Genomic DNA, 19,523 nt, shown 5'->3' on the forward strand with positions numbered 1-19,523 from the left:
ATAACTCAAAAATACGTTATGTTCATTTTAAGGCTATCGCTTTTAATAAGTTCTCCTTGGAAAAAAACTTTTTTTCTTCAGTTTTTGGCAGCATAAGGTTACGGAAGTGCAATTATGTTGTGGGCGGAGTTTCCGCGTTCCTGTTTTGGCTAAAATATCTGAAATAAACCAACATATCTACTTTTTGTTAACATAGATCATCTAGATGCAGTGTAATTACTAGTTTGACTGTAGTAGGTATTTAATATATTCAGCAGATATATCTTTTTACAACCCTAATTTACAACCCTACTTTGCAGACCAGAAGAACTACAACTGTAGTGCCTATTTGTATCAAGCTGCATGGTGTGGATATAAGGGAATTGTAGTTTTTAAAACATTAGTGTTTTTCTTTCAATTGGAGGTTGTAAACAGTGAGTTGGGAGTACAGTGGGGGGTTTAGTGGGATGGTAAACACATCTATGTAATGAGATTTTAAATATCTAATTGTTAAATAGGGTCAAATTAATTAACCCATATTTTATCCATATTTGGTTAACTGCCCCCATATTTTGGTTAACTGCCCCCTATACTCATGTCAAGAGCTCTCTATAACAGTTGGTCCCATATCTGTAGCCCCTTTTGTTGCTGAATTATAAGCCTTTAAACATGCACCGAGGTGACGTTTCAAAGGTCTGTGTTTCAAAGCAGGAGCCATGTAGAATCTTCATACTAACATATGTTACTCTCCAGGTCACGGCCTTTCCAACGATGTATTTGGTTCAGCTATACAACAAAGTTTTCATTTTCTCTTTTCACGGACACAAGCCATCTCAGGTCTAGTTTCAGGGAGCACGTAGACTCAATATAGCTTTTTGTTTGTTTCTGACTGTGTAAACAGATTTACACACACACACACACACACACACACACACACACACAAGCATGCACGCACACACACACACACACACACACACACACACACACACACACGTTTGTATCTATATTTGTGAGGACATTCATTGACACAATGCAATCTCTAGATCCTTACCCTAACCTTACCCATCACAACTAAGTGTCTGACCTGAACCCTGACCCTAAACCTGCCCAAATAAAATCCTCATTATAACCTGATCCCTAAAACCAGCTCTTGACCCTCAAACTTTGCTCACAAAGATAGTTGTAAAAGTACACGCACACACGGCTTATATGAATATCTATTTATGCTAATGCTGCTATGATGGTTAAAAAAAAACGCACACTAAAAGACCATGGTCTATGATGGGTAGTCATCTCTGCTTGTACTTGTAAAAATATTATTGGTATTTAAAAACAAGAGTTCATTACACATACTGTTGGCCCTGTTGTATCCTCTGCATTTATTTCTGTTTAAAGATCTTTTAAAGATCTTTTTGATCTCTACAGAAAAGGGCAAATAGTTTTTTATTTACATTTTCTCCCTTCCAACACCTATCACAGTGAGAAACTGCAAACCCCATTTCCAGAAAAGTTAGGATATTTGTGCATCAGTGCTCATGGCATGGGTGAGAAGGTACCACTGACACAGGGGCATATATTGGGATTTTATATGCCCCTTCTGGCATGCTTTAGCTCTTCCAAACCACCTGAATGTTCCTACATGGTCTGGATTATATAATGTAGTAGCCTCAATATCTCTGTTTATAAAGTTTCCTACATATCTCTGAAGATGACACTGTTATGAACAGTCTCCACATCTTATATGTTGCTTGCTCCTTACCATGGGATGAGTTGATAATCAGATGAATATGGTCATGACATTTACTTTGCATGGCCTCAGATCACTGAGTTTCTTAAAATGATATTCCAAGTTGGGCTGTTGCTAAAAGGTAAATTGCATAACTGATTATATTGCCATGTTGTTTGTATTCAAAGCAATCTGACCCAACCCTGCTAACCGATCATATGTATAACATGTGGTTAATTATATGGTTGATATATATATATATTTAGACAATAACTACAATGGTTTTACATAGTCAATATTGAAGTATATTACACTGCCATTAACTATCAGTGTAAAGTATGTAGACCTAAGTTTCATATATCTATCTTAATATGTGACCTGGTGTGACTGTGACCTCTAATGTTCAAAATGTTGGCAGTTTAGGTTGAATCTGAAAGCTCCCAGCTCTCTCTTTTTGTAAGGGTTGATGTGTGATGAGCCAAAGTCAACTCAATAGTCTGATGACAAATCAAATTTGTATTTCTGTTTCCGTACATACAGTATATATACAGGTATCAGCAAATATTTACAGACATTATCAGTTCACACACACACACACACACACACACACACACACACACACACACACACACACACACACACACACACTCTGAGAGCATATGTAGCAAAATACGGATAACTGCAGAAACAAACAACTGATGAGTCACTGTCACTTTCAATCTAACTCACTTACAAAAACAGGATCTTTTGTCAAGACTTTAGAAACCTTTTCAAGTCATCAAAGTACAAGTCAAAGCAAAAGGGATTACAACTGTGACTTGAGTCCTAAGTCAAGTGACTTGAGTCCCCAGCTCATCATCATCATCATCATCAGAGCTGAGGTCACGTTGCCAGTCCATTTCCTCCATTTCCCCTTCATCTTCTTCCACCAGCCTAGGAGTTGGTTCGAGAATGCCTCTGTATGTGCATGCTACAGTCTGCTGCTTGAGTCTAAGGTTATACAGTCTTCTCTTAAGTAGACTGATGAGGCCCTTGGATGCCTCCTCTGTGAATCCATTGGGATAGCCTAAAAGTTCACACATGAAGAGTAATGGAATTACCATCACACTAAACATTTTATCAGAGAGAGCTTATGTTAGAACAAATGTTAAATACAAAGTCAAATTGGAAAATAATAATTGGATAAAATAATCTTTGAAGTCCATGTATCCTTAGTTCTTGAGCCAATACACTTACTTCCTGTTTTTATGCAATCTGAAATGGTGGCTATCAGTGTCTGGACCTTTGCAATCGAGTCCTTAAGGTACTGACAGTGCTGCATCATCTCCTTCACAAGGATCTGCTTCTCTTCTGTCAGTCGTGAGACCAGCATTAGTTGGTCAAAAAGCTTCTTCTTGGTGAGAATGTCTATACCGTCTGAAGGAATGAAAAGATTATACATTAATAAACTAATTTGATGATGATACATTTAAATAAACACAAAGTTAAATATTAATACAAAACCTGTGTTCTGTTCCTGCCAAGGCCAGATCATGCTCTCTGCAGCTTTGTTGGAGAGTTTATGCACAACTGATTGTGTGTCCACAGGATCACCATCAGGTTGTTTGTTGTATCTCTGGATCTCATCTAGCAAGCGCTTCTTTTCTTGGGCAATCTTCTGAGTAATCTTCTGACGCCTTTTGTTGCGATCTGTAATAAGAGCAAAAAACAATGGTATTACAAAAGAGCTGCCATGACATTTAATGAACAGAAACAATATAACTTGCATCTACATCACTTACATTTACTAATACATACCATTCTGTCTATAAAGGTAGTGTTTCTTCTGACAAATGCTCACAAAGAGTGTGTCGATGGAGATCTGCAAACCACGAGCATCAACAGAACTGGCTGCTGCATTTCCTAAATTCAAGTTAAGAAGAAAGAGAAAAGTTTCAAACATTTAAGTTTGACAGTGTGCAACAAACACACTTTAGGACAATGTTTAATTTGGACAGAAATGTCTATCTCGTATGTTTTTCTCATACCGTACTGGACACTGACTGCATGTTTCAGCAAGAATTAGGGACCAAGCAACATAGGCCAAGAGGCATAGGCATCTAATCTGTGTGATATCTTTATTATCATCACTTTTCAAGAGTGTGTTTATGAGAGTCCATAGTCCACAGTCTTTCTTTATGAAAGTCATTGATGGGGGATTATGTCCCCTATCCATTCCACACATCGAATTTGGTGACCCCATGACCTTTATTGTAGCTCCACCAATAGGCCAAACTTTCAAAGATGAAAAAAACCCTGATATCCTCTGAACTGACAGAAGTAACACGTGGTGCTCTTGCGGATTAAGAAAAAAAGTCAAATCCTTAGGTTCATAGCTTCTCATTGGAAACAGAAACTAGATCTGTAGAAAACTGAGATACTTGCACCAATAATGAGAACCAACAAGTGTCTTTTGAAAATATCAGAATTACAAGTGGAGCATGCATGAATGCTGCAAACATGGAGCCTTAAGGCTGATTTATACTTCTGTGTCGGACCTACGCTGGAGCCACTACACTACAGACTACGCGTCGGTTTTCATATATACTTCTGCGTCGTTGTCCGTGTTGACGCACAAGTACACTTGCAGAGGGAGCATGTGAAACCAGAGGGAGCGGTCCTAGCAGACCAATCACAGCGCTTGCGTTCGCGTAGAGTTGACGTGTTGTTACATTTTTGTAGAGTTGCACGTCAGGGTACGCACACTACACACAGCCTACGACGTTGCTACGGCGGGAGTTCGACGCAGAAGTATAAATTGGGCTTTACTGGCACATTTTGCTTGGTCTGTCATTTCCTACCTCAAATAATATTGTTCCATTTTGGTCTGATTTGCATGAACATGCACCAATCATTCTGTTTTCATTGCTAAGATGTTTACTTTCTTTAAGTCAAAATACTAATTGAAGACTTATGACTTGCAAATAGTGCCCATCCCCACATCATAATTGAACATTAAGCTACAGCTACATGCATTACAACTAAATTACTCCAACACTGTTCATGTATAAAACAACATTGCCCTTACCGCTACTGGCCCACTGCTTGACATCAACAACCCACTGCTTTAGCATGTCATCACTGCAATGCAACTGGTCCTGCATCTTCTTCAGGCTCTCTGTTGCATCTAATGTGTTTTCTGCTGTCTACAAAACAGCAACACACAACACACTGTCATTTCATAAAATACCAAAAAGTATGTTCCTGCCTGATTTAATATGACATATTCGACTACATATACATAGCTGAAGTGATGCATTTTGGGTGGACTTTAAGTTCAAATTTAACGGTTTAAAATAGTCCATCCTTTTTCAATACACGAACATACCTTTTTGAATCTGGAAGACAAGGCAATGTGGAGGCCGTCCTCTTTACGTTGATTCCACCCAATAGCATGGACAGTAAGCATATCAGTTCTTACTGTAAAGAACAATAGAAAAATCACAATAAATTGTAAAATGTTAATGTGTACATTTGCAGGGGAGCAGGGGGCAAAGAAGCTTACAAACCTGACTTGGACATGTACTTTGTCGTCAGGGCACATCGGGAGAGAAAACTATTCACTTGCTCTACTTCTTCGCCAAGAGTGGTTCCAGCACCTTCCTGGTTCCTTGCATTCCACATAATCTACAGGAAGCAGTGGACTTGTTAAACAGGGTGGACAACAGGGTGATCAATATTGATGCAAATCCCAAGGTCACCAGCTGTACAGGAAAGCACATAGGGGCTCATGTACAAATCAAAACACACTCCTGGGATGTTGTTTGGGTCACAACATCATTCATTGTGGTACTTTACGTTAATTGTTGGATACATCACTCTGAAATGTAAAAGTAGTTAAAAGCATCACCTCGCATTTTGTATTGTGGGCTTTGGCATGCATCACGGACAAGCAATGTTTCATTTTCTTAAGAGGTTGAAGATGAGTCAGGGCCTCTGACACCTTCTCAAGGTATGGCACATAACGGCAGGTCACATCCATGGCCAAAAATGCAGCAGCCTGGAACTCTTTTTGGAGAAACATTGGATATGCAAAGATTTCTCCTCTATACATATTCAGACCTTTTGGAAAAATGAAATGATGAAGAATAGGCTTCAGATGTTTCATCTACAAATATTTTTCATTGCAATTTATCAAGACCAATACCAACCTTTGAGGAGGAATCCATGCCTGCATACAGCAATTTCCACACCTTCTTCATCCAACTTGTTGGCCTGCTTTGATGTCTCTCTTGCTGCTGTCCAGTGGGAGTCCCCACACATCGCTCTTCCTGCCGTCTACCAAAGTAAAAAGTTAAATAGCAGGGCTGCACACTCACACACACCAACAATTACAGTCTGATTAGATTTTGTCTTTGATTGCCTGACCCATCTTCCATCTGCAACACCCTGGAGTATAACAAACCAATTGAAATTATTTGCCATTTAGCATGCAGGAGGATAATTGCAATAGACTCTAACTTTGTCAGAAATTGTGTCAGATATACTGTATGTGCGGCAACCAATACTATAGATATACTGTGCCCTCTGGATTAGAATCTAGTTGTATTTTTTCATCCAGCTCTGCAACTTCACTCTTTGTGAAAGTCCGATTTCATCGCTAACATCAGCAACCTACCATTGCCATCTCAACACCTGATCAAAGATTCCCTCATCTGAACACCTAATAAGACTACAGTGTTTCCAACTTTACTTCCAATTAGTTATAAAATAAGCCAGAGATACCCGCTGCTCAGCCTGATTGAAAACTTACACTCTTGACAGCCCCCCGGACTTCCTCAACAAAACTGGACACCTCAGAGTCTTGGGATAAAAACACTCCATCAAAGAACCCTGGCTCTTCACTCCTACAACAAAATGTATTCTGGATAACCACTGTAGTAAGAAGTTTTACATAATAATAATAAATTATAATAATTGTATTTATATGACACTTTTTTTAGAAACAAGGTTACAAAGTCTAACATGGACATTATATTCAACAGCTACAGTATCAACAGCTTAATTTTAAATAAAATGAGAACTATATTATTATTATAATGTTAATAGCAAGTACATACATTAACTACATTGGCTGTTTTTAATATGTACACAAAACTCACTGGTTTGCTTTCTGGAACCTGTAGAGTTTTCTGTTGCCATCCACTGAAACAGCCACCATTTCAGGACTACAGGCTGGACAGACAAATGGCTCCTTTTCCAGAAGTTGGTCCTCTTCAGAGTTGCAGTACACAAATTGCAGAAAGCTCCTCTGAAAAGCATCTGCATTCACTTTGCCAGTCTGAAAAACAATTTATAGAACAACTTTAAATGACAATGAACTATAAGGTCACCCCATTTATGTTTTGTCAATGTACCTTTTCAAACCCAAAAAAAGGATGCAATTGGCAATGCTGTCTAATATGGTCTTCAGTTCAGTTAATTTCAGTAACCTGAAATATTACAGCCACTTGTGGAACTTGACTTCATATGTGGGTATATTTGAATTTGCGCCCTGTTTGGACTCGAACACCCTTTTTGCCATACTGTCTAGCCTTACAGCTACTTATAATAACTTATAACCTCGTTATAATAACGAATGCATTTGTCTTTCAGCTTCAAATTTTCACTCACTCTTCCAAACCGCTTTGTTCTCTGGTCCAACATTGCTGTGAAGGCTTTCACTGACATTCCTGGAGCTGTTGTCTTCATAGCTTCAAAGGAATGGAACAGATCTTGGTGGAAAAGTGTCTGTGCTTGCATGGTAGCGGGCCAGTAACCACTCCTTACAAAGTCACTGACTTCTGGAGCCCATTGCTTATTGCAATGTTTGCATGTTAGCACCGGAACGTGAAGATTATAACGGCCTGAGAGCACATGAAAGACAAATAACTAACAAGGAACTAAAGTAATGTTAGATAAACAATATTTTTTTACCCAATCCTACCATTTATGGAAACCAGTATGATGGATCTACCAACAGAGATTGCAACATCTCCAGTGTCACAGGAGCATATATTTTGAGGAAAGGCTGCTGGCAGCAAACAATCTGAAAGAGCAAAGGACAATCAGGATGACATTAAAGAATGTTTGGATTGTTAGCAAGTACTTGGAAAACATAATGAATTATGTTGTGTGTTGATGAAAAACTGCAAATCAACTGAAAGAGAGACACCAACCTTGTTCACAGATGATGTACTTATCATCATGGAGTTTCACAAACTCTGTTGGGGGAATGTATTTATAAAAGCCATACATGGTGGTCTGCCTACTGTGCAGAGTGTGGCGTTTATGTACCAGTTGATCACAGTCTGCACAAAACCACTCTGAGGGCAAACATTCCATGCAACGGATGATGGCTTCTGTCACGTGACAGTGGTTGCACTTTATCTGGACAATGTTCTCAGCTGACAACAAGTTATGAATGTTTTGTGGCCTCGCCTGTTGCCAGCATCGTTGGACCCCTTTCTGTCTTTGACACCAACTGGACAAAGATGGCTGCTGAGCAAAATCTTGCCCATCAATGCTCTCTGAATCCCGTAGAAGGTCCTCAAGCCTCTGCATATTAAAATCTTCAGAGAGAGAAAGAGAAAAATAAAAACAGTCCAGTGATAGCAGAGAAGGCAGAGGGTGAAAGGATCGTTTGAAATGAGCAATCAAATCCATGACCCTTAAGATTCTGTGTAGGTGCTGGCTGTCAGTAGTGTTGCCCACTTAATTGTGAAACTAAACAACAACCATGTGATTTTTCTGAGAAACAGTGATGCTATTGTCTAAAGTGTTCCTATTTCTGTCATGTTGACAGGGCTTGATGAACCAAATTGTGGTAACTCTAATATTTGAGGCATGTTAGGGGACTGTGGAAAAAGCATTTAGAAAAGGAACATCGTTAGATGAGTTACTAAACATAGCAAAAGATCATGTATAACGAGGCTTCCTTTTTACGTAACTCCTTGTTTTCATTTGAAGCATAACATATTATGAAAAGTGTTTTTTAAAGTAGTTTTTCTACTTACCAGGATCTTGGTAGCTAGTACATGAAGCTGTGATGGTGGAACTAGCACATGCAGAAGTACCGGTACCAACTGTTTGAAAGTAAAAATAATATAAACCCCATTAGAATTCTTATTAGAGTACAATTCTTTCAAACTCTTTGCCAGATGTACAAAAATAAAAGCTGAAACCTTTGGCAAACTTGCAACATGGAAACTATCAAACCTATGTACTATCTATGTACTACTATCAAACCATAATTTACATTATGAATGTGCAAGCATACAGAATATTGAGTAACAACAGCATTATCAAACCAGCACCTACTCTAAATCACACATCATCACTCTCCATTTGAAGTATTTGACATAAATTAGATAAGATGTACACTAACCAGCAGATGAAGCTTTTTTCCTCCGCTTGCTGGTGGTCACACGCTGCCCATCACAGTCCCTCTTCCACCAGGTCACTTTAGATTGTCCTGTGACTTCAGCCTTCTGAGTTTGTAACTCTGTGTTACGTTTCTTTATGCACATGTAATGAAAAGTAGATGGGTGAATTTGAAACATAGGCATTAACTAACTGGAGTTAATTAATTACACATTTGTGTATAACAAGTATGAAACTTGCCTGTATCTCTTCAACAAATGCATCCCCGAGCTGAAGAACAGCTTCTAGTTTGTTCTTATTTCCTCTTGACATTGTACTTAAACCAAAAATAAAGGTGTCAGTTAGATCTGAGATCTGCCTGCAACTCAAACTTGCTGACTATTATAATTGAATGGAAAGTTTGGACCACATCAGTGATATGAGGGTAAAGGTTAAAAAGTTTAATTTTCCGGTAGAGGATAGTGGTGTCTGACTATTTGCAGGAGAATGCAGATTTTCATTTCAACCTGGTTGTAACTATAATGATATTTCTGTATTCAATTGTTTATTTTACCAAGGCCACACTCACAGACAAAGGGTCTAGTCTAAATCTTGCTTAATTTTCCTTTACATTTAATCATGTGATGCTTTTATCTAATGCCACTTACAAATGAAGAGAGCAATAGAAGTAGGGCTGTGAAATGATTAATCACATCCAAAATAAAAGTTTGTGTTCACATAATATATGTGTGTAGTGTGCAGAATTATTTTGTATATATAAATACACACACATGCATGTAAATATTTAAGAAAAAAATATTTATATATAAAATATTTATTTATAATACAAATTATATATATATATATATATATATATATATATATATATATATATATATATATATATATATATATATATGCAAATATTTCTTAAATATATACATGCATGTGTGTGTATTTATATATATACAAAATAATTATGGACAGTGATTAATCATTTCACAGCCCTAAATAGAAGCAACCAAACCAACAATGTGCAATTTAGGTAAAATGCACTTTATATGATGACATTAGAAATCAAATATCTTGGGGAGAGGAGTCTAATCCAACCCTACAGAATCATGCATCTGCAAAGCAACTAGTAATGTCTGCGCGTGCCTGAATTATTCCATGCGCACTAATTAGTCCACATTATTAATATTGACCCCTAGGGGGTTCCGTAGGCTTAGGCTAACCATGCCACTTTAGCTAAAAACTTTAGCAAACACTAATTCACTCTGTTGATTTGTAGTGCTGTCATCAGCCATGTCAAAACATGATTAAAAACACTTTTTTATTTCTTTCAAACTGCAACATGCATACAGCAGAAGTTAGCTTAGGCTAATGTCAATGGTAGGATACCAGCTGTGCTAACGGAGCAGCCCACGGTTCCACTAACAACTAATTTTAACGCATTACGCTGCCATTTTGACGCGACCCATGTAACAGAAACACTGAAATAATTAAAATAATACAGTTAACACCGTGATCTCATTACAAAAAAAAGGATTGCTGCCCTTACTTACCTGTTTGAAGGTGTAACGATTACGATACGCGCATCAGGTGCAGGCGAACTGAGCCTCGTTGGTGACGTCATTGCAGTTGAAGGTGATGCGTGGTATTTAGACGCATCTGCTCTCCACCGAAGTTAATGGGAAGGATTGGCGTATCATATGCACGCAAAATTGGATTTTGGCGTATTCATTGCACGCAATTTGAAAGTGTAAAGTCGTGTTATTTATACGCAGACTGATGAGAACGGGTTGCCTGAACTGATGCAGCCTGAAAAATAAGCTTTTGTCATGATTCGAGTATTTAGAAACTACATTTATGAGACAGTTGTTGTCAGATTTAATTGGGGATTTCAAATATGAAATTTAGAAATAAGCTTGGTAAACAGAATTGCTGAATCTGATGTTTCCTCATTCAAAGAGAGAAGCGTTTCAGAAATGTCTGTGGAGTGAAATGACTTAAAGAGACTTTGTGCTGATGAGAACCTTTAGATGACAAACACAGTCATTCATAATTAACCCTACATGAAAGAAAGAAAGAAAGAAAGAAAGAAAGAAAGAAAGAAAGAAAGAAAGAAAGAAAGAAAGAAAGAAAGAAAGAAAGAAAGAGAGAGAGAGAGAGAGAGAGAGAGAGAGAGAGAGAGAGAAAGAAAGAGAAAGAAAGAGAGAAAAAGAAAGAAAGAAAAGGAAAGAAAGAAAGAAAGAAAGAAAGAAAGAAAGAAAGAAAGAAAGAAAGAAAGAAAGAAAGAAAGAAAGAAAGAAAGAAAGAAAGAAAGGGAGAGAAAGAAAGGGAGAGAAAGAAAGGGAGAGAAAGAAAGGGAGAGAAAGAAAGAAAGAAAGAGAAAGAAAGAAAGAAAGAAAAGGAAAGAAAGAAAGAAAGAAAGAAAGAAAGAAAGAAAGAAAGAAAGAAAGAAAGAAAGAAAAGGAAGAAAGAGAAAGAAAGAAAAAGAAGAGAAAAAAGAAAAGGAAGGAAAGAGAGAAACAGAAAGAGAAAGAAAGGAAAGAAAGAAAGAGAAAGAAAGAAAATGAAAGAAAGAAAAGAAAAGGAAAGAAAGGAAAGAAAAGGAAAGAAAGAGAAAGAAAGGAAAGAAAAGGAAAGAAAGAGAAAGAAAGAAAGGGAAAGAAAGAAAGGGAAAGAAAGAGAAAGAAAGGAAGATAAAGAAAGAAAAGGAAAGAAAAAAGAAAAAGAAAGAAAAGGAAAGAAAGACAAACAAAGAAAAGGAAAGAAGGAAAAGGAAGAAAGAATGAAAAAAGGAAAGAAAGAGAAACAAAGAAAAGGAAAGAAAGAAAGAATCAAACAGAATTTGTGTTCACAATATGAGAAACTTCTGTTTTTGTGTAATAACTCTCTCTCTCTCTCTCTCTCTCTCTCTCTCTCTCTCTCTCTCTCTCTCTCTCTCTCTCTCTCTCTCTCTCTCTGTGTGTGTGTGTGTGTGTGTGTGTGTGTGTGTGTGTTTTCTAGTATGGATCACGGAGGAGAGTTGATGATGTCAAAATTACACAAATGTAAGTCCAGAAACACAGATTTAGTGTGTGTTGTTGTAAATGTTGGTGTTGTAATGTGTGTGTTCTTGTGTTCAGATGCCGTTGATCTCACACTGGATCCAAACACAGCACACACTCGTCTCGCTCTGTCTGAGGAGAACAGAAAGGTGACGTGTGTGACAGAGAGTCAGTCGTATCCTGATCATCCAGAGAGATTTGATGTTCATCAGGTTCTGTGTGGAGAGAGTCTGACTGGACGCTGTTACTGGGAGGCTGAATGGAGTGGAGATTATACTGGTATATCAGTGTCATATAAAGGAATCAAGAGGAAAGGAGGGAGTGACTGTGGGTTTGGACTGAATCAGAAGTCCTGGAGTCTTGAATGCTCTGATCACAGATTCACTGTCTGGCACAATAGTAACTCCACTGATGTTTCTGCTGGTTCAGGATCCTGTAAGAGAGTAGGAGTGTGTGTGGACGTGTCGGCCGGCACTCTGTCCTTCTACAGCGTCTCTGACACACACACACTCGCACACTTACACACATTCACACACACATTCACTGAACCCCTCTATGCTGGATTTAGACTTAATTATTCAGACTCTTCAGTGTCTCTGTGTCACATTAAACACACACACTGACTGACTGACTGACACACACACACACACACATACACACATACAACTGACTAACACACACACTGACTGACACACACATACAACTAACACACACACTGACTAAAACACAGAAACACACACGAGAGAAGAAACAAGAACAGCAACACAGTTTTTAATGTGTGTTAGTCTATGATCAGTATATAAACTCACTCACTGTCCTGTTGTGTGTGTGTGTGTGTTATTGTGTCTGAACATTTGTTGATGTTGATTTGAAGATCTTGTTGATCATTTTAAGAATATCAGAGGATGTTTTCTGTGTTTTTGTTGTTTATTTGTGTAAATATGTGATTATATATTTGACTCTGTTGATTCTGTGAGGAAGACGAGCAGAGCTGATGTTCATGAAACTGTTGAACTTGTATTAATGCATATAACTTATGGAAACCATAGCAACCGCCTAGCAAACACTCAGGACACTCTCGGACACTGGACCGGTCCTTCATCAGAGGGGTTTATAGCGCTGATGAAATGATCTTTGGGACGGTTGTCTTCACTGCGGTCGGATCGGCTCTGCTCAGTTTCACACTGGTACTTTATACATGAGGAATCCAGATGTTTCTAAGAAGATAATCTCATTTTAGTTATAGAACTCACAAAGACCTTAATAATTTAATGAGGTCATTAAAGATGTTTGAAAAAGATATTACAAATTACTGCGAGAGAAAAGAAGTATTTATGTAAATAGATTTCAGATTCATAATTTTTTTTTAGTTAAAACCACCCTGACTTACAGAAAATGTATTTATTTGTTTGATTGCATTTGTTTTGATTCTTATTTTTTGTTATCTGTCCGCAAGGCCTATTATGTTATGAGATATTGCATATATTAATAAATTGTTGTTTATAAAAGTTGTATATTGTTCTTGCATTAAAGGACAAGTCCGGTGAAAAATGAATCTAGGGGTAATTAACACATGGTTACCGAGTCGATCGTTCTCTGGGATGCGTTTTCATGATAATCGAATGTAAAGTGTTTTATTTATAAAAACAGATTAGCTCATAACACTAGTATATGGGGCAGAGAATAAGTAATAATAAATCGCAAGTTAATACCACTAACAAAGGCTCAAAATAGCCTCACACTAACACGGTAGCACAATGAGGGTCCCTATATGCAAACCGAAGCATTGAGAACTTTGTAAGTGTACAGACAGTTAATAAGAAGATACTTTATAAAGACAGTACATTACGCGTCTTTATAATGTCCTTTTAGAATGTCCTTTAAAAGATTGAATAAAATCATGAACACAGTCTTAACACAGACTCCACACTCCCTGGAGTTTCAATGATTTGTTCTGTGAGAATCTAAAAGAAGAATTACAGAGTCGAGATGTTTCAGTGATGGAGATTTAGGAAATAAAGGTGAATCATCCCAACCTAGAAATGATAAACCCTGTTATCAGAGGAACAACAGCCTTCACATCCACACACACTCATTCACCAATACAAATATATCTCATGACATTTAAATGAGACTAACAATATTCCCACAACCAGTAGCTCAAATATTACAGTTTTTCTCAATTGTTTACACACATTTTCTGGTACTTGAGACACAATGACCACAACATGTAACTCATTCACCAACCCCCTGAGCCAATTCTGCTGAACTACAAGCTCAGTTCCTGCTTTACACTCAAATTGCAGTTCTAAAACACACTTTTTTCAAAACACTACACACAATTCTCTGCTTTTGGCAAAATTTTCATGCAGAAAATCTCTTGTTTTCACAAGGAACACACTGCCATTCAAATATGCACACTGACTCATCACATGGGCAAACACCCGTCACACAGTTTTACAATTAGCAGTCAGAGCTTTAGCATGAAAGGGCCACAGGTGAGATCTTCAATGGAGCATTGGATTTTTTTTATTTATTACTGTAACTGTATACAGTAAATTCTTCTGTTGTTTTGTATGTAGACCACTGTATGTGCAGCTTTGTGTTGGTTGGGATGTACACTGTGTACATTGTTTTTGTGGGAAAAATAAAATATATTTGTTACCATGTATTTGTGTATTCTGAGTATAAAACAATATTCTCAGATATTTTACAACACACTTATGTATGTACTGTCTGTAGTAAGTGTAACACTGAACAAAAAAAGGCCTAAGTCATTATGATGAATGCAGAAGAAGTGTTTTCCATTCATCATAGTGTTTTACATTGAGCACATCAGTGTTCAACTGGTTCTCATAAATGTCTATTCATGTGATGGTTTGTGTGTGTCATTTGAAAACAAAATACCATTTTGAGAAGAAATAACATTGTTTTGAATGTAAAGTTTCATTTTGCAGGAGAAATGAGGGGTTTTGCCCATTGTGTGTGTGTTTTTGGGTTTGTGTACTGTAGAGTTCTGAGAATATGAGGCATGCTTTCAGAAAATGTGTGTAAACAATCGAGAAAAACTGTAAAGGGTTAGTTGACCCAAAAATTTAAATTCTGTTATCATGTCGTACTAAACCCAAGACTTTCATTTATCTTCAAAACACGAAGATATTTTGGAAATCTGAGAGATTTCAGTCCGTCCGTTAAAAGTCTGTTTAGCCAAAACTAATGCGGTTACACTTTATAAGAGGTGTTTTTCACTTCTATGTACTTCCATAAAAATAAGTACAATGTACTCGTGTCCGTATTGTATTGCAAAACACTTTTTCTGCTAGTTGTTACGGTTAGCAGGGAAGAGGCGAGGATTTACTCAATAATTTATTAAATAAACACACAAAGAACAGGTGTGTCTAATGAATTACCATGGGAACAAACAAGGGTAACTTTAGAAACAGAGGCAAACTGGAACAAACTACAGGAAGTGAACAATGGAGACAGAAAATAGACTTCAAAATAAAAGTCCTAGAATACAGAACACAAGGGAAATCGTGACACTGTTGAGGGGGATACGGGTACGTTTAAGGACTGGTTTAGTGCTATGGGAAGGTTTAAGGGTCAACAGTGGTTATAGATGTAATTACAGAAATGTGGGTATTGTAAAAATAAGTTCTATGTAAAAACATGTATGTACACAACAAGTTCATTGTATCAAATTATTAAACTTTAGTACATAATAGTTAAAGACACCCAATATAAAGTGGGACCTTTGACACTTTAAAATATTCGTAAAGAGATTGTGAAATAAATCAAAATGAATGGAGTGGTTTAATTAGACACAATCGTTTTATACACACACACACACACACACACGCATATATAATATATATATATTTATTTATTTATTTACTACGACACCTACTTTATATAGCAGTATCCTGTGCTTTTTATTCACAGATATTTTGTTCTTTATATTGGAAATTTTCGGTAACATGCTTGGATTAATGACGGAAGTAAGCAGTTTCCCAGGAACAACGTCCTGACAACTCAAAAATATTTATAATAAAACCATTATTAAAAACTTACCGTAGTGATTCAGGGTAAATCAAAATCACAGTTTGGAAAATAAATTTTTGATATGATTGTTAAACTTTGTTCATTCATTTCAAACTAAAAAGTTACAGAGTGTAGCTTTATGCGCCACATTCATAAAGTTGCTCAATCAGACAACCAAAGTAAAAACATTTACACATTTATTTGTAACAATGTACAGAAAGCTTGCATGTAATTTACAAAAAGCCAGTAGTTTATCAGAAAAAGATCAGCACTCATCCAGGCATTTGTTGGTTTAATGTGAACCTCTGTTCGGGAACTGGTGATCCCGTAGAGCTAAAGTCTCTCCAGCTGGATGAAGACGCTATCTGGAAACGGTGGAGTCTGTGTGTGACTGGTTGGAGGAGGTGGTGGCGGCGCTGAGCAGAGAGAAACCGCTGTGACTCGACTCCAGACTGCTCATGGAGCCTCTGATGGAAACACACACACACACACACACCTTTAAACAGACCATTTGGCTTTCCAGATGATAGTTTACCATGATTCATTCCCATTTTTATGCTAAGCACTTTGCAATATGTAAACATCCAGACCTGAAATCAGAGGACTGCAGCACTTCTGTGAAATACATGACTTTGCATTTGTGTGAGGAGACCTGCAGAGAGGCCAGAACATCATCGACACGCGGCCGACTGGATGAAGTGCATGTTGGAGTGCTGTAGAGACGCCACTGCAGGATGTAGAATCCAGGCCAGCGCGTCACATGAGAGCCCTGATGAGAAACCAAAGAAGAGAATGAGAGTTTGTCTGGTTTGAGTCGTCCATGTTGTTGACCGGTTTGGAGAGATTCCCTCACCTGTACGCTCTCTCCCTCTCTGCAGGTGAGGGCCGTCTCCACCATGCTGTAGTCTTGTCCCAGCATCCACGATCGGTCGATGAGCTGGACGTTGTTTCCGCCGGGACAGGCGAGGTTGTGCGCGCTCAGGCCGTCTCTTTTAGCTGGCTGAGGGACTCTTCTGGAGTGATAGATGTTGAAGATCACGTCGCCTTTACACACGTCAAAGTCTCACGTGATGACGGACGATACGTCTGTGATCTCTATCAGCACCTGAAGATGAACAAAGGGGTTTATCTTTATTTCATAATGCATAACACACACAGCGCTGCGCACCATTCAGAATTCAACCGGGAATCTGGAATTTGAATTGCAGGAAAACATTCAAATCAGAATTTACATAAGAAAGTAAAAGTAAAATTTTTGAAGAAAGTCCGTAACCAAACAGTTGGACCCCATTGACTTCCATAGTATATTTTTTTTCCTACTATGGAAGTCAATGGGGTCCAACAACTGTTTGGTTATACCGAAATTTTTCAAGATATATATTTTGATGTGTTCAGCAGAAGAAAGAAATTCATACAGGTTTGAAACTATTCATTTAAAAGAAAATTCAGCGTTTTTAAAAAATATTTTTTAGTATAAACAAACACCTCATGAAATTGTCTATTCCTATTCAAATTCACACTCATGAATTAAAAGGGAGCCAACTCTGAAGTTTATGGTAACACAATAATACACTATAAGATGCAAATATGTACAGATCTGCACTTTAAACAGAACTAGACTAACAGTATTTGACTTCACGCTGCATGTCTTCTTATAACCAACAGATGGCAGCACTTATTAACACACTGAATATGAAAGTGAACGTTGCCCAGCTGAAGGAAACAGTAAAAGCTGTGTATTGTTGAGTGTTGTGAGTGTATGAGCTGTACCTCATGTGGAGATCCCTTCAACACACTCGCGCTCTTGTAGATAGATTCATTCCACAGTTTAACCTCCTCGTTCTCCAGATCCTCGGCCGTACGGTACAGAGACTTGGGAACCAGACCTCCCTCAGGAACATCACACTGAATTAAACATGAGGAGATTAGATTAGAGTGATGTTTTTGATCATTTCTGTCTGAATAAATACTGTACACTGTCCAGCTACATGTGTCCTGTAGTAGTGAATGACTTCTCTTGGTTTTCTGTGGCAAGTCAAGTTAGGGTCAGCATTGCCCCTGTGCTTTCCATACAGCATAAATAAAAAAGACCATCATGAATATACTGCCAAACAATCTGATGGCACTTCACATGGAGTGAAACAAATCCATGAGCAAAGACTCCAGATTTCAAATCACATACTAATGAATAGCTTTCTACAGGTATTATAAACTTCCCTGGTCTGTACAAGGAACATAAAAACACCACAACAACAAACAAGTGATAATGGCAAAGTGTTTCATGTATTCATTGATATCAAACATATCATATCATAGCGGCATGATCCCATGTCTTGATGCCGTTACATTATTTTACCTTCACATTCCAGGAGAGAAACACATGACATTGTTGCTATTGACGTGTTTTATATTCTCTTGTGAAAAAGAAGTGTGCCTAATTGTAATAAATGTGCACTTGTAGTGTACTTCAAATCTAAAAGTATATTTTTAATCAACTGTACTTGTAGATTATATATTATTAATGAAATAAAAGACCATTTAAGTGCACTTAAAGAGAAACAATTTCATGACAATGTTTCTTAACACACTTTTAAAAACTGCACTTCAATAATGTCAAATTAAAAGTTTTACTTACATTTTAAATCATTTTGTTTTAATAATCTTTTGTCATGTTTTGAAGTGGATTTTAATTTGAACTGTAATGTGTTCATGTTAAATTTACTAAATAGCAACTTCTCCATTACAAATGAGTCATTTCAAATATATTATGACATACATTACAAGTTTCAATAGAAATGCCATTGTATTTTTAGTGTACCATAAAAGCCTGTCATTCAGCAGTAACTTCATATTTCAAAGACAATAGAAGTAATGTGTGGATGAGAAACTTTTGAAAAACTAAATTCACTTTAACTGTGCTTTACAGCGCATGCATAAAACCTCACAAAAGCTCACTGAGATGATACAGACGGAAAAATAAATAAAAGTTATCGTGCAATTCTTCTGACAGGATAATTTTATTTAGCAATATATCTCAGCATTCACTGATGCATCCAGGTCACCCTCAATAACCATTAAATGTTTGGTCTAAATCACAACTGCTCTCATGTTTTGCCGCAGGACAGCAAATGTGAGTGAATTCTGCAGGACTGTGACATGAAAAGTGTGTAAAGTAACATATTTTAGCAACAGTGTGAAAGTGAATAGTGCATAACAGGCACAATATCATTATAGACATGAATATATATCGGTACAATGTGTCACATGACTAAACTTTCATCATCGTTTAAATAAATATGTTGTCTTTGTGAACAGAGATATATTTAGGAATAGCTTTAGGTATA

General features: G+C 37.3%; 2 protein-coding genes across 2 annotated transcripts in view; one reads left to right on the top strand and one right to left on the bottom strand.

The window, feature by feature from the left end:
- Positions 1 to 13,649, top strand: part of LOC308698359 (protein NLRC3-like) — a 111,742-nt gene extending 98,093 nt beyond the window's left edge. Inside the window, exons 8-9 of the mRNA XM_081378364.1 lie at positions 12,098 to 12,141; positions 12,217 to 13,649. Of these exons, the coding sequence (XP_081234490.1) occupies positions 12,098 to 12,141; positions 12,217 to 12,761 (589 nt within the window). The 3' untranslated portion in view covers positions 12,762 to 13,649. The remainder of the gene's footprint in view (positions 1 to 12,097; positions 12,142 to 12,216) is intronic.
- On the bottom strand, positions 3,113 to 9,418 carry LOC308687197 (uncharacterized protein; the record flags this gene model as incomplete). Its single annotated transcript, XM_081359550.1, has 13 exons — positions 3,113 to 3,121; positions 3,204 to 3,394; positions 3,503 to 3,607; positions 4,773 to 4,890; positions 5,073 to 5,164; positions 5,254 to 5,371; positions 6,498 to 6,591; positions 6,847 to 7,025; positions 7,358 to 7,590; positions 7,671 to 7,772; positions 7,903 to 8,295; positions 9,111 to 9,240; positions 9,347 to 9,418. The coding sequence occupies 13 exons, from the start codon at positions 9,416 to 9,418 to the stop codon at positions 3,113 to 3,115; spliced, it is 1,836 nt and encodes a 611-aa protein (XP_081215676.1).
- Positions 13,650 to 19,523: the final 5,874 nt, after the last annotated feature.

This window comes from Scardinius erythrophthalmus (genome assembly GCF_964197995.2).
Source record: "Scardinius erythrophthalmus genome assembly, chromosome: 1".
NCBI classification, from domain to species: domain Eukaryota; kingdom Metazoa; phylum Chordata; class Actinopteri; order Cypriniformes; family Leuciscidae; genus Scardinius; species Scardinius erythrophthalmus.